General features: G+C 47.1%; 1 protein-coding gene across 1 annotated transcript; it reads left to right on the plus strand.

Annotated features, from left to right (window-relative positions):
* Positions 1-1093: 1093 nt before the first annotated feature.
* On the plus strand, positions 1094-7391 carry LOC120040664 (basic proline-rich protein-like; the record flags this gene model as incomplete). The annotated part of the gene is made up of 2 exons (XM_038985744.1): positions 1094-3137; positions 6730-7391. Coding segments are annotated over 2 exons (2706 nt in total), but the record flags the coding sequence as incomplete, so codon positions are not given.
* Between the last annotated feature and the right edge of the window lie 9728 nt (positions 7392-17119).

Here is a 17119-nt window from a genome sequence, read left to right on the forward strand (position 1 = left end):
AACAGAGGGAGGCGATGACTGCTGGGTAGCGACCACCAGGACTAAAACACACACAACAGAGGGAGGTGATGACTGCTGGGTAGCGACCACCAGGACTAAAACACACACACCAGAGGGAGGTGATGACTGCTGGGTAGCGACAACCAGGACTAAAACACACACAACAGAGGGAGGTGATGACTGCTGGGTAGCGACCACCAGGACTAAAACACACACACCAGAGGGAGGTGATGACTGCTGGGTAGCGACCACCAGGACTGAAACACACACAACAGAGGGAGGTGATGACTGCTGGGTAGCGACCACCAGGACTAAAACACACACACCAGAGGGAGGCGATGACTGCTGGGTAGCGACCACCAGGACTAAAACACACACAACAGAGGGAGGTGATGACTGCTGGGTAGCGACCACCAGGACTAAAACACACACAACAGAGGGAGGTGATGACTGCTGGGTAGCGACCACCAGGACTGAAAACACACACACAGAGGGAAGGTGATGACTGCTGGGTAGCGACCACCAGGACTAAAACACACACAACAGAGGGAGGTGATGACTGCTGGGTAGCGACCACCAGGACTAAAACACACACAACAGAGGGAGGTGATGACTGCTGGGTAGCGACCACCAGGACTAAAACACACACAACAGAGGGAGGTGATGACTGCTGGGTAGCGACCACCAGGACTAAAACACACACAACAGAGGGAGGTGATGACTGCTGGGTAGCGACCACCAGGACTAAAACACACACAACAGAGGGAGGTGATGACTGCTGGGTAGCAACCACCAGGACTGAAACACACTTCTGTTCTGTTGCCAGCAACAATCAACACCGCCAGATCAGTGGAAACACAAAATGCATGCTTCTGTGTGTGTGTGTGTGTGTGAAAGAGTGAGTGTGTGAGATTTACATCTCATGCCCTCTAAGGTCCAAAAAAGTTTTGTGTGTGTGTGTGTGTGTGTGTGTGTGTGTGTGTGTGTGTGTGTGTGTGTCACGGAACCGTAGTGAGGGAAGGATCAGTCCGAGCCAGAGTCACACAGAGCAGCAGCAGCAGTAGAATATTGTTCATGTCTCTGACGCGGCCAGCCAGCCACCGGGGGGAGAGCTGATCCTTTCAGCCCAGCGCCCCACATCACCCTGGTTTCTCTATCAACGCCCTGTCTGGCCCGGCGCCCCACATCACCCTGGTCCATCTATCAACACCCTGTCTGGCCCGGCGCCCCACATCACCCTGGTCCCTCTATCAACACCCTGTCTGGCCCTGCGCCCCACATCACCCTGGTCTCTCTATCAACACCCTGTCTGGCCCGGCGCCCCACGTCACCCTGGTCCCTCTATCAACACCCTGTCTGGCCCGGCGCCCCACATCACCCTGGTCCCTCTATCAACACCCTGTCTGGCCCGGCGCCCCACGTCACCCTGGTCCCTCTATCAACACCCTGTCTGGCCCTGCGCCCCACATCACCCTGGTCCCTCTATCAACACCCTGTCTGGCCCGGCGCCCCACATCACCCTGGTCCCTCTATCAACACCCTGTCTGGCCCGGCGCCCCACATCACTCACCTCTATCAACGACCTGTCTGGCCCTGCGCCCCACATCACCCTGGTCCCTCTATCAACACCCTGTCTGGCCCGGCGCCCCACATCACCCTGGTCCCTCTATCAACACCCTGTCTGGCCCGGCGCCCCACATCACTCACCTCTATCAACGACCTGTCTGGCCCTGCGCCCCACATCACCCTGGTCCCTCTATCAACACCCTGTCTGGCCCGGCGCCCCACATCACCCTGGTCCCTCTATCAACACCCTGTCTGGCCCGGCGCCCCACATCACCCTGGTCCCTCTATCAACGCCCTGTCTGGCCTGGCGCCCCACATCACCCTGGTCCCTCTATCAACACCCTGTCTGGCCCGGCGCCCCACATCACCCTGGTCCCTCTATCAACGCCCTGTCTGGCCTGGCGCCCCACATCACCCTGGTCCCTCTATCAACACCCTGTCTGGCCCGGCGCCCCACATCACCCTGGTCCCTCTATCAACACCCTGTCTGGCCTGGCGCCCCACATCACCCTGGTCCCTCTATCAACACCCTGTCTGGCCCGGCGCCCCACATCACCCTGATCCCTCAATCAACGCCCTGTCTGGCCTGGCGCCCCACATCACCCTGGTCCCTCTATCAACACCCTGTCTGGCCTGGCGCCCCACATCACCCTGGTCCCTCTATCAACACCCTGTCTGGCCTGGCGCCCCACATCACCCTGGTCCCTCTATCAACACCCTGTCTGGCCCGGCGCCCCACATCACCCTGATCCCTCAATCAACGCCCTGTCTGGCCTGGCGCCCCACATCACCCTGGTCCCTCTATCAACACCCTGTCTGGCCTGGCGCCCCACATCACCCACCTCAATCAACGCCCTGTCTGGCCTGGCGCCCCACATCACCCTGGTCCCTCTATCAACGCCCTGTCTGGCCTGGCGCCCCACATCACCCTGGTCCCTCTATCAACGCCCTGTCTGGCCTGGCGCCCCACATCACTCACCTCTATCAACGACCTGTCTGGCCCTGCGCCCCACATCACCCTGGTCCCTCTATCAACACCCTGTCTGGCCCGGCGCCCCACATCACCCTGGTCCCTCTATCAACGCCCTGTCTGGCCTGGCGCCCCACATCACCCTGGTCCCTCTATCAACACCCTGTCTGGCCCGGCGCCCCACATCACCCTGGTCCCTCTATCAACGCCCTGTCTGACCCGGCGCCCCACATCACCCTGGTCCCTCTATCAACGCCCTGTCTGGCCTGGCGCCCCACATCACCCTGGTCCCTCTATCAACACCCTGTCTGGCCCGGCGCCCCACATCACCCTGGTCCCTCTATCAACACCCTGTCTGGCCTGGCGCCCCACATCACCCTGGTCCCTCTATCAACACCCTGTCTGGCCCGGCGCCCCACATCACCCTGGTCCCTCTATCAACGCCCTGTCTGGCCTGGCGCCCCACATCACCCTGGTCCCTCTATCAACGCCCTGTCTGGCCTGGCGCCCCACATCACCCTGGTCCCTCTATCAACGCCCTGTCTGGCCTGGCGCCCCACATCACCCACCTCTCTCAACACCCTGTCTGGCCTGGCGCCATGTTGTTGTCATGTGGTGTTGCTACCATGCTGTTGTCATGTGGTGTTGCTACCATGCTGTTGTCATGTGGTGTTGCTACCATGCTGTTGTCATGTGGTGTTGCTACCATGCTGTTGTCATGTTGTGTTGCTGCCATGTTGTTGTCATGTGTTGCTACCATGCTGTTGTCATGTTGTGCTGCTACCATGTTGTTGTCATGTGTTGCTACCATGTTGTTGTCATGTGTTGCTGCCATGTTGTTGTCATGTGTTGCTACCATGTTGTTGTCATGTTGTGTTGCTACCATGTTGTTGTCATGTTGTGCTGCTACCATGTTGTTGTCATGTTGTGTTGCTACCATGTTGTTGTCATGTTGTGTTGCTACCATGTTGTTGTCATGTTGTGTTGCTACCATGTTGTTGTCATGTTGTGTTGCTACCATGTTGTTGTCATGTGTTGCTACCATGTTGTTGTCATGTGTTGCTACCATGTTGTGCTGTCATGTTGTGTTGCTACCATGTTGTTGTCATGTTGTGCTGCTACCATGTTGTTGTCATGTGTTGCTGCCATGTTGTTGTCATGTGTTGCTACCATGTTGTTGTTATGTTGTGTTACTACCATGCTGTTGTCATGTTGTGTTACTACCATGTTGTTGTCATGTTGTGCTGCTACCATGTTGTTGTCATGTGTTGCTACCATGTTGTTGTCATGTTGTGTTACTACCATGCTGTTGTCATGTGTTGCTACCATGCTGTTGTCATGTTGTGTTACTACCATGCTGTTGTCATGTGTTACTACCATGTTGTTGTCATGTGTTGCTACCATGTTGTTGTCATGTGTTGCTACCATGCTGTTGTCATGTTGTGTTACTACCATGCTGTTGTCATGTGGTGTTGCTACCATGTTGTTGTCATGTTGTGTTGCTACCATGCTGTTGTCATGTTGTGTTGCTACCATGCTGTTGTCATGTTGTGTTGCTACCATGTTGTTGTCATGTTGTGTTGCTACCATGTTGTGTTGCTACCATGTTGTTGTCATGTTGTGTTGCTACCATGTTGTTGTCATGTTGTGTTGTTACCATGCTGTTGTCATGTGTTGCTGCCATGTTGTTGTCATGTGTTGCTACCATGTTGTTGTCATGTTGTGCTTCTACCATGTTGTTGTCATGTTGTGCTGCTACCATGTTGTTGTCATGTGTTACTACCATGTTGTTGTCATGTGTTGCTACCATGTTGTTGTCATGTGTTGCTACCATGCTGTTGTCATGTTGTGTTACTACCATGCTGTTGTCATGTTGTGTTACTACCATGCTGTTGTCATGTTGTGTTGCTACCATGTTGTGCTGCTACCATGTTGTTGTCATGTGGTGTTGCTACCATGTTGTTGTCATGTTGTGCTGCTACCATGCTGTTGTCATGTGGTGTTGCTACCATGTTGTTGTCATGTTGTGTTGCTACCATGCTGTTGTCATGTTGTGTTGCTACCATGTTGTTGTCATGTTGTGTTGCTACCATGCTGTTGTCATGTTGTGTTGCTACCATGTTGTTGTCATGTTGTGTTGCTACCATGTTGTTGTCATGTGTTGCTACCATGCTGTTGTCATGTTGTGTTACTACCATGCTGTTGTCATGTTGTGTTGCTACCATGCTGTTGTCATGTTGTGTTGCTACCATGTTGTGTTGCTACCATGTTGTTGTCATGTTGTGTTGCTACCATGTTGTGTTGCTACCATGTTGTTGTCATGTTGTGTTGCTACCATGTTGTTGTCATGTTGTGTTGCTACCATGCTGTTGTCATGTGTTGCTACCATGCTGTTGTCATGTTGTGCTGCTACCATGTTGTTGTCATGTTGTGCTGCTACCATGTTGTTGTCATGTTGTGTTTCTATCATGTTGTTGTCATGTTGTGTTGCTACCATGCTGTTGTCATGTTGTGTTGCTACCATGTTGTTGTCATGTTGTGTTTCTATCATGTTGTTGTCATGTTGTGTTGCTACCATGCTGTTGTCATGTTGTGTTGCTACCATGTTGTTGTCATGTTGTGCTGCTACCATGTTGTTGTCATGTTGTGTTTCTATCATGTTGTTGTCATGTTGTGTTGCTACCATGCTGTTGTCATGTTGTGTTGCTACCATGTTGTTGTCATGTTGTGCTGCTACCATGTTGTTGTCATGTTGTGTTTCTATCATGTTGTTGTCATGTTGTGTTGCTACCATGCTGTTGTCATGTTGTGTTGCTACCATGTTGTTGTCATGTTGTGCTGCTACCATGTTGTGTTGCTACCATGTTGTTGTCATGTTGTGCTGCTACCATGTTGTGTTGCTACCATGTTGTTGTCATGTGTTGCTACCATGTTGTTGTCATGTGTTGCTACCATGCTGTTGTCATGTGTTGCTACCATGCTGTTGTCATGTGTTGCTACCATGCTGTTGTCATGTGTTGCTACCATGCTGTTGTCATGTGTTGCTACCATGCTGTTGTCATGTGTTGCTACCATGCTGTTGTCATGTGTTGCTACCATGTTGTTGTCATGTTGTGTTGCTACCATGTTGTCATGTTGTGTTGCTACCATGTTGTTGTCATGTTGTGTTGCTACCATGTTGTGTTGCTACCATGTTGTCATGTTGTGTTGCTACCATGTTGTGTTGCTACCATGTTGTTGTCATGTTGTGTTGCTACCATGCTGTTGTCATGTTGTGTTGCTGCCTTGCTGTGTTGTTGTCTTAGGTCTCTCTTTATGTAGTGTTGTGTTGTCTCTCTCGTCGGGATGTGTGTTTTGTCCTATTTTTATATGTTCTTATTTATTTTTTAATCCCAAACCCCCGTTCCCGCAGGAGGCCTTTTGCCTTTTCGTAGGCCGTCATTGTAAATAAGAATGTGTTCTTAAATGACTTGTCTAGTTAAATAAAGGTGAAATAAAATGGGCAAAACGAGTGACCTAGGCGACTTTCGAGAGCGTGGTATGATCGTCGGTACGCCAGATCCAGTATCTCAGAAACGGCCATCCTCCTGGGCTTTCCACACACAACAGTCTCTAGAGTTTACAGAGAACGGTGCCACAAACACATCCAGTCACCGGAGTCGAGAGGTCGAAGGAGAAAAATCCTGCGAGCTAACAGGTCGGACCACAAAACAGACAAATAACGTCACAGTCCGACTCTCATCTCTGAGCGCACAACTCGTGGATCCCTGTTACTGATTGGCTATTGCAGCAGACGACCACACCGGGTTCCACTCCTATCAGCTAAAAACAGGAAGCAGCGGCTCCAGTGGCCACGACATCATCAACACTGGACAACTGAGGAGTGGAAAAACATAGTCTGGAACATGACAGGGAGTTCAGTTTACTAGAGTGTCCTGGTCAGTCCCCCAGACCTGGTCAGTCCCCCAGACCTGGTCAGTCCCCCAGACCTGGTCAGTCCCCAGACCTGGTCAGTCCCCCAGACCTGGTCAGTCGTCAGTCCCCCCCCAGACATGGCCAGTCGTCAGTCCCCCCGACCTGGTCAGTTCCCCAGACCTGGTCAGTCCTCCAGACCTGGTCAGTCCCCCCCCAGACCTGGTCAGTCCCCCCCCAGACCTGGTCAGTCCCCGCCCCCCCCCCCCCCCCCCCCCCAGACCTGGTCAGTCCCCCCCCAGACCTGGTCGGTTCCCCCAGACCTGGTCAGTCCCCCAGACCTGGTCAGTCCTCCAGACCTGGTCAGTCCTCCAGACCTGGTCAGTCCTCCAGACCTGGTCAGTCCTCCAGACCTGGTCAGTCCTCAGTCCCCAGACCTGGTCAGTCCCCCCCAGACCTGGTCAGTCCCCCCCAGACCTGGTCAGTCCCTGGTCAGTCCCCTCCAGACCTGGTCAGTCCCCCCCAGACCCGGTCAGTCCCCAGACCTGGTCAGTCCTTAGACCTGGTCAGTCCCCCAGACCTGGTCAGTCCCCCAGACCTGGTCCGTCCCCAGACCTGGTCAGTCCCCCAGCAGGTCCTCCAGACCTGGTCAGTCCCCCAGACCTGGTCAGTCCCCCAGCAGGTCCTCCAGACCTGGTCAGTCCCCTCCAGACCTGGTCAGTCCCCCAGACCTGGTCAGTCCTCCAGACCTGGTCAGTCCCCCAGACCTGGTCAGTCCCCAGACCTGGTCAGTCCCCCAGCAGGTCCCCCAGACCTGGTCAGTCCCCCAGCAGGTCCTCCAGACCTGGTCAGTCCTCCAGACCTCAACCCTATAGAGCATAATGGGATGATATGGAACGGGCAGCATGAATGTACCACCATACAATCTGCAGCAACTGTGTGATGCCATCGCGTCAGCATGGACCAACATCCCTGTGGAACGTTTCCGACACCTTGTAGAATACCCCGAAGAAGTCAGGATGTTCTGGATGCAAAGCGGGGGTCCAACCCGGTACTAGATGAGTGTACCCAATTAACTGACCGGCGAGCGAGTGAATATATGTGTGTTAAGGTACATATCTCTCACCTCCAGGATGTATTTCTGCAGGGAGGTGATGTCTCTCAGAGCTTCTGGATCTTGGTGAATCACTACCACCTCCTTTAGAGGATACTACAACACAAAACAACAACAACCGTTAGTACACAACAACAACAACCGTTAGTACACAACAACAACAACAACCGTTAGTACACAACAACAACAACAACCGTTAGTACACAACACAACAACAACCGTTAGTACACAACACAACAACAACCGTTAGTACACAACACAACAACAACCGTTAGTACACAACACAACAACAACCGTTAGTACACAACACAACAACAACCGTTAGTACACAACACAACAACAACCGTTAGTACACAACACAACAACAACCGTTAGTACACAACACAACAACAACCGTTAGTACACAACACAACAACAACCGTTAGTACACAACACAACAACAACCGTTAGTACACAACACAACAACAACCGTTAGTACACAACACAACAACAACCGTTAGTACACAACAACAGACACTTCAAGGGATACTACAACACAACAACAACCGTTAGTACACAACAACAACCGTTAGTACACAACAACAGACACTTCATGGGGTACTACAACACAACAACAACCGTTAGTACACAACAACAACCGTTAGTACACAACAACAGACACTTCATGGGGTACCACAACACAACAACAACCACCATTAGTGTACTAGACACAACAAATACATACTACCACCTTCAGGGAGTACTACAATCAACAACATTAACGACAACAATCACACACACGTGGTACTATACAAAGACAACAACAAATGCTAGCTAAGAGAAAAAACACACACACAGTTGATGTCCTCTTACCTTAACGGGCAGAGTCCTGCGGTCTCTGATGACTCGTCCGAGCTCAATGACAGACTGCATCTGACACACAGCACTCTCTATACGCTTGTCAATCAACGACTCCCTGTCTCACACACACACACACACACACACACACACACACACACACACACACACACACACACACACACACACACACACACACACACACACACACACACACACACACACAGAGGATAAGAGCAGGTTAGACAGGGACCAGGTAGAAGACAGTGACACAGTGGGTATTATCTGAGTTAGGTGTGTACATCGGTTGTCTTGGACATCAAACGTCTCTATTAAAAACTCCATAACGGACTGACGTTCAGTTGGAGCCGACCCCAACCCTGACGTGCAGGATAAAGTGTGTGAGGTAGCTCAGGAACTGCTAATGTCGGAGGAACAAGACAAAGAGGGAGGGGGACAGATATCCAATCACTGACGCGGGTTGAGCTCTGTTTGTTGTTTTTGGAATGTTTTGAAAGTCTCTGGAAAAAAAGCTTCTATTGATTTATTTTTAATTAAAATAAATGTGGTTACTAGCTAGCTACATTTTGAGTTTGGATCCAGTTGGTATTAGACCGCTGCAGTCCAGGGATCCTGCCGACCAAGGGTCTGATGAGCTGATTGGTGTAGCAGCTAGCCTAGCGCCCCACTGTTCGCTGCCTATCAAGCCAGCGAGGTTTCCTTGAGGGCTTGAACCGCGACACGGTTAGCCCTTGTAGCTGGGACCACAGAGAGTCAAAAGCCCGGAACAATCTAGATCACACTGCTGTGATCACAACAAAACAGTGAGTCATCTATTCATGCATTAAAAAAAAAAAAACGAATAATGAAAGAAAAGCATTGTAAGTTTGAATTTTGTAACGTTAAATGTGGGAGAGGTGGAAAAATTATTGTTATTGATCAATAATGACAAACCTCCTGGCATTGACAACTTAGATGGAAAGCTACTGAGGATGGGAGCTGTCCTCCTGTCTGTCATATCTTTAATCTGAGCCTAGAGGAAAGTCTTTGTCCTCAGGCCTGGAGGGAAGCCAAAGTCATTCCACTACCCAAGAGTGGTAAAGCGGCCGTTACTGGTTCTAACAGCAGACCTATCAGCTTGCTGCCAGCTCTTAGCAAACTGTCAATTTTTTTTTGTGTTTGACCAAATACAATGGTATTTCTCTGCAAACTAATTAACAACACTTTCAGCATGCTTTTAGAGAAGGGCACTCAACATGTCCTGCACTGACACAAATGACTGATGATTGGTTGAAAGAAATTGATAATTGAAATTGATAAGAAGATTGTGGGAGCTGTATTGTTAGATTTCAGTGCAGCCTTTGATATTATTGACCATAACCTGTTGAGAAAACTTATGTGTTATGGCTTTTCAACCTCTGCCATATTGTGGATTCAGAGCTATTTATCTAATAGATCTCAAAGGGTTTTCTTTAATGGAACCTTCTCTAATGTTAAACATGTAAAGTGTGGTGTACCACAGGGCAGCTCTCTAGGCCCTCTACTCTTTTCTATTGTTATCAATGACCTGCCACTGGCATTTAACAAAGCCTGGGTGTCCATGTATGCTGATGATTCAACCATATACGTGTCAGCAACCACAGCTAATGAAGTCACTGAAACCCTTAACAAAGAGTTGCAGTCTGTTTTGGAATGGGTGGCCAGTAATAAACTGGTCCTGAACATCTCTAAAACTAAGAGCATTGTATTTGGTACAAATCATTCCTTAAGTTCCAGACCTCAGCTGAATCTGGTAATGAATGGTGTGGCTGTTGAACAAGTTGATGAGACTAAATTACTTGGCGTTACCTTAGATTGTAAACTGTTATGGTCAAAACATATAGATTCAATGGTTGTAAAGATGGGGAGAGGTCTGGTTGTAATAAAGAGATGCTCTGCTTTTTTGACACCACACTCCAAAAAGCAAGTCCTGCAGGTTCTAGTTTAGTCTTATCTTGATTATTGTCCAGTCATGTTGTAAAGTGCTGCAAAGAAAGACCTCGTTAAGCTGCAGCCGGTCCAGAACAGAGCGGCACGTCTTGCTCTTCATGGTAATCAGAGGGTTAATATACAGTATCAGTCAAAAGGTTGGACACACCTACTCATTCCAGGGTTTTTCTTTATTTTGACTATTTTCTACATTGTAGAATAATAGTGAAGACATCAAAACTATGAAATAACACATATGGAATCATGTAGAAAACCCCAAAAAAAGTGTTAAACAAATCAAAGTCATGAATCACGTAGTAATCTCTGGTACTGTAAATAATAACCAATAGGGTTGATGAGAGATTGACTGGATCAATAATTTTTTATAAGAAATAGGAAATTCCAAATTGTTTGCATCGTCAACTTACACACAGCTCTGACACACACACACACACACACCAGACATGCCACCAGGGGTCTTTTCACAGTTCCCAAAATCCAGAACAAATTCAAGAAAGCGTACAGTATTATATAGAGCCATTATTGTATGGAACTTCCATCCATCTCAAATTGCTCAAGTGAACACCAAACCTGGTTACAGAAAACAGATTAAGCAACACCTCACAGCACACCGCCTCTCCCCTATTGGACCAAGATAGTTTGTGTGGATGTATTAATATGTCGGCTACGTGTGCCTTTATAACATATATATATATGTATTAATATGTAGGCTATGGGTGCCGTTTTTAATTTATTTATGTAGTTCTGTCCTTGAGCTATTCTTGTCTATTAATGTCCTGTATTATGTCATATTTCGTGTTGAGCCCAGGAAGAGTAGCTGCTGCTTTCGCAATAGCTAAATGGGGATCCTATTAAAATAAAAAAACTCTTAAAATGGGTTTATAGCGTACGGACAGACGGACACTTCCTTGGCCGGTCTCTTCCTGATTGGAGGAGGTCACCTCTACAGGATGTCTCACGACAGGAACAGAAAGGCAGACAGCCGAACAGGAAACTCCGGAAATTCTTCCCAAAAAAATCTAGAATTTTGAATGAGTTAAACCTGGATTTTTTTTTTTTTCCTCACATAGACTTAACTCAGGAGACCTTTACAACAGAACCTTCAATCCAAATCCAAAACTTCAAAACGTACATCCTTGAATATAAACAAAAAATATCTGGAAAGGACTCGTACGTCCAAACAATCAAGTCAAGGAAAACAAACAGTAAAAAAAGTACAAAGAGAAGCTCCTCAAGGAAAAATCCAAAGACACTATTTGCTGACTGTTCACAAGAATGGGAAGGTAAGCAACCTCATCTTCCACACAGACCAGCCCCTGGCATGGCACAGGGCCATAAGAACACACTCCTCTCTCTGTCAAGAGAGGCTATTAAACCAGGGCGGAAAGTCAGAATACTGGACTTTTGAGGACACTGCGACAGCCAATCAGTACACGTCTGGAACTGTAGTAGTGCAGGGGAAACATCCAACGTTTTCAGCAGACCTTTTACAGGGTCAAAGAGAGCACAGCAGGAGAAGCTGACCCCTGGTGACGAAACCCCCCCCCCCCATCTCAAACAGTCCCACAGACAAGCAAGAGAGTCACCCCCCCAGCACTGAGCAGACTCAGATCCTACAACAGCACTGCTCCTGCATTAACATGAGGGATAAATTCACCCAGCTGGAGTCCGAGATGGTAGAGCTCAAAGGGCAATTCAACACATCCCAGACAGCACAACACCCTCCCTCTCCTCCTCAACCAGAGCTGAGAGAGAGAGAGAGACGTGTCTGCACGCTGCACTGCGGTTACAAAACCCCCCAACAGGAGGGAGAGGAAGTCCGACTGGAGGAGGAGGTGAGAAAGCTGAGGCGGGACAATGAACAACTCATGAGAGAGCTGGCCATCCCCCAAGAGAAGCCAACATAACAGGCTACTTCAGAGCCCCACAGGCAGGACAGAGGTCAGGAAGGCATAGGTCAGGAAGGCATATTAGCCACTTTCAATGTAATATACCGAAACAAAACAAACTAGGCAAGAGATTCTAGGCAAAGTAGGATTCTATTGCATTGACATGCACGACTTACTCTACACAGACCGGTGCTCCATAACCAATCAGAGCTGCAGTAGGCCTATACGCAACTAGCCATGGCCATATATGGATCTGTGCCATTCATTTTGAACTGGACTGTGTTTACAGCATGAGCTTGTTTTGAATTCAAAAGCGAGAGCTTCATGTAGCCACATGTGTACATTTGTTCATATTCTGTGCTAGATAGTGAGTTATTAGCCCAGTTATAGATCATTTCTAGTCAACAATGGGGGAGTGGTTTCTTCCTACAAGAGCATAAAACGGGTGCATTTCTAGCCATCTTTGAAAAACGAGTCAGGTACAGAGCTTAAAGGGGCAGTATTTTGAGACGGTCTCGAAAAAGCTAAGTAGCCAATAGGCAGAGGGTAGCATCTCTGTAATAATGGTATGGGAATAATAATGATTTTGATTTTGTAAAGTGGTTTCTTGCATCAAACACCACAACATTCGGTACAGGTGGATAAACAGGTTAATGTCAAGCCCTGCGTGGTTTTTTTCAGAAGTGGAATGTAGACCTACATTGAACACCACACATTGGCTGCTATTGTAGGCTGAATAATAGAACAGCCGTGTTAAAATGTTATGGGATGCATTTTTACCAATTGTTATATTGTTTTTTTTTCAAGGTAGGCCACTCTGGTAGGCCTACATTATGAACAAATAGCCACAGGAGTCTACTTGGTCACTGTTCAATTGAATTTACCACAGGTGGACTCCAATCAAGTTGTAGAAACATCTCAAGGATGATCAATGGAAACAGGATGCACCTGAGCTCAATGTAGAGTCTCATAGCAAAGGGTCTAAATACTTATGTAAATAAGGTATGTTTTTTTTAATTTGTAATAAATGTGCAAAAATGTCTAAACCTGTTTTCACTTTGTCATGATGCGGTATTGTGATGTCATGATGGGGTATTGTGATGTCATGATGGGGTATTGTGATGTCATGATGGGGTATTGTGTGTAGATTGATGAGGAAACACATTCATTTAATCACTTTTAGAATAAGGCTGTAACGCAACAAAATATTTAAAAAGTCAAGCGGTCTGAATACTTTCCAAATTCATCATAGAGACTCAGTGAGAATAACCTTGCTACAGTATAGGATATGTGCCCACTGCCCACAAAATGAGCTGTACTTCCTAACAAATGCATGACCACATGAGACATATTTACCACAGATCACGCAGACCCACAAAGAATTTGAAAACAAATCCAACATTGAATAAACTCTCATATCTGTTAGGCTAAATACCACAATGTGCAAATCACAGCAGCAAGATGTGTCCCATTACCATGATAAGGGACAGACAGACAGAGACAGACAGACAGACAGAGAGAGACACACACACACACACACACAGAAACAAGACAGGAGGGGACAGATAACCAATCACTTAATGGGTTTATAGCGGACTGAAAGACGACTTGTCTACTCCTGATTGGAGGTCACCTCTACAGGATGTCTCACGTCTTGGACACGAACAGGAAGGAGCACTTAACAAGGTTGCCCACTGCAGCCGAGCAGGCTGGGTAGTAATATGTGGACTGGGACAGTACATGAATAGTAAAGACCGGCGAGGTAGAGGTGTGTGTGTGGGAGCAGGTACTGTAGTGATGACAGACATTCAGAGTGACTGGAGGAGAACACACACTCACACACACACACACACACACACACACACACACACACACACACACACACACACACACACACACACACACACACACACACACACACACACACACACACACACACACACGCCTTGAACGGCCCTGTGGAGAAGAATACTAATCTGCCATTTTTATTTTAATGTAACCTTTATTTAACTAGGCAAGTTAGTTAAAAACAAATTCTTATTTACAATGACGGCCTACCTCTGGCCAAACTCGGACGACGATGGGCCAATTGTGCGCCACCCTATGGGACTCCCAATCACGGTGGGTTGTGATACAGCCTGGAATCGAACCAGGGTGTCTGTAGTGACGCCTCTAGCACTGAGATGCAGTGCCTTATATAAAAAGTGGTCTTTGAGTAATTTAGCAGATCTCTTATCTAGAGAGATTTAGAGTCAGTACATTCATCTTCAGATAGCTAGGTGGGACAACCAGATATCACAGTCATAGTCAGTACATTCATCTACAGATAGCTAGGTGGGACAACCACATATCACAGTCATAGTCAGTACATTCATCTTCAGATAGCTAGGTGAGACAACCACATATCACAGTCATAGTCAGTACATTCATCTACAGATAGCTAGGTGGGACAACCACATATCACAGTCATAGTCAGTACATTCATCTACAGATAGCTAGGTGGGACAACCACATATCACAGTCATAGTCAGTACATTCATCTACAGATAGCTAGGTGGGACAACCACATATCACAGTCATAGTCAGTACATTCATCTTCAGATAGCTAGGTGGGACAACCACATATCACAGTCATAGTCAGTACATTCATCTTCAGATAGCTAGGTGAGACAACCACATGTCACAGTCATAGTCAGTACATTCATCTTCAGATATTTAGGAGGGACAACCACATATCACAGTCAGTCAGTACATTCATCTTCAGATAGCTAGGTGGGACAACCACATATCACAGTCAGTACATTCATCTTCAGATAGCTAGGTGGGACAACCACATATCACAGTCATAGTCAGTACATTCATCTACAGATAGCTAGGTGGGACAACCACATATCACAGTCATAGTCAGTACATTCATCTTCAGATAGCTAGGTGGGACAACCACATATCATAGTCAGTACATTCATCTACAGATAGCTAGGTGGGACAACCACATATCACAGTCATAGTCAGTACATTCATCTTCAGATAGCTAGGTGAGACAACCACATATCACAGTCATAGTCAGTACATTCATCTTCAGATAGCTAGGTGAGACAACCACATATCACAGTTATAGTCAGTACATTCATCTTCAGATAGCTAGGTGAGACAACCACATATCACAGTCATAGTCAGTACATTCATCTACAGATAGCTAGGTGAGACAACCACATATCACAGTCATAGTCAGTACATTCATCTTCAGATAGCTAGGTGAGACAACCACATATCACAGTCATAGTCAGTACATTCATCTACAGATAGCTAGGTGGGACAACCACATATCACAGTCATAGTCAGTACATTCATCTACAGATAGCTAGGTGGGACAACCACATATCACAGTCATAGTCAGTACATTCATCTTCAGATAGCTAGGTGGGACAACCACATATCACAGTCATAGTCAGTACATTCATCTACAGATAGCTAGGTGAGACAACCACATATCACAGTCATAGTCAGTACATTCATCTTCAGATAGCTGGGTAGGACAACCACACATCTCACTCATAGTCAGTACATTCATCTCCAGAGAGCTGGGTGGGACAACCACATATCTCACTCATAGTCAGTACATTCATCTCCAGAGAGCTGGGTAGGACAACCACACATCTCACTCATAGTCAGTACATTCATCTACAGATAGCTAGGTGAGACAACCACATATCACAGTCATAGTCAGTACATTCATCTTCAGATAGCTAGGTGGGACAACCACATATCACAGTCATAGTCAGTACATTCATCTTCAGATAGCTAGGTGGGACAACCACATATCACAGTCATAGTCAGTACATTCATCTACAGATAGCTAGGTGAGACAACCACATATCACAGTCATAGTCAGTACATTTATCTTCAGATAGCTAGGTGAGACCACATATCACAGTCATAGTCAGTACATTCATCTTCAGATAGCTGGGTGGGACAACCACATATCACAGTCATAGTCAGTACATTCATCTACAGATAGCTAGGTGGGACAACCACATATCATAGTCAGTACATTTATCTTCAGATAGCTAGGTGGGACAACCACATATCACAGTCATAGTCAGTACATTCATCTACAGATAGCTAGGTGAGACAACCACATATCACAGTCATAGTCAGTACATTCATCTCCAGATAGCTAGGTGAGACAACCACATATCACAGTCATAGTCAGTACATTCATCTTCAGATAGCTAGGTGAGACATCCACATATCACAGTCATAGTCAGTACATTCATCTTCAGATAGCTAGGTGAGACAACCACATATCACAGTCATAGTCAGTACATTTATCTTCAGATAGCTAGGTGAGACCACATACCAGTCATAGTCAGTACATTCATCTTCAGTATAGCTGGGTGGCGACAACCACATATCACAGTCATAGTCAGTACATTCATCTACAGATAGCTAGGTGGGACAACCACATATCATAGTCAGTACATTTATCTTCAGATAGCTAGGTGGGACAACCACATATCACAGTCATAGTCAGTACATTCATCTACAGATAGCTAGTGAGACAACCACATATCACAGTCATAGTCATACATTCATCTACAGATAGCTAGGTGAGACAACCACATATCCAGTCATAGTCAGTACATTCATCTTCAGATAGCTAGGTGGGACAACCACATATCACAGTCAGTACATTCATCTTCAGATAGCTAGGTGGGACAACCACATATCACAGTCATAGTCAGTACATTCATCTTCAGATAGCTAGGTGGGACAACCACATATCACAGTCAGTACATTCATCTTCAGATAGCTAGGTGGGACAACCACATATCACAGTCA

This window comes from Salvelinus namaycush, unplaced genomic scaffold (assembly GCF_016432855.1).
Source record: "Salvelinus namaycush isolate Seneca unplaced genomic scaffold, SaNama_1.0 Scaffold3701, whole genome shotgun sequence".
In the NCBI taxonomy this organism is placed as follows: Eukaryota; Metazoa; Chordata; class Actinopteri; order Salmoniformes; family Salmonidae; genus Salvelinus; species Salvelinus namaycush.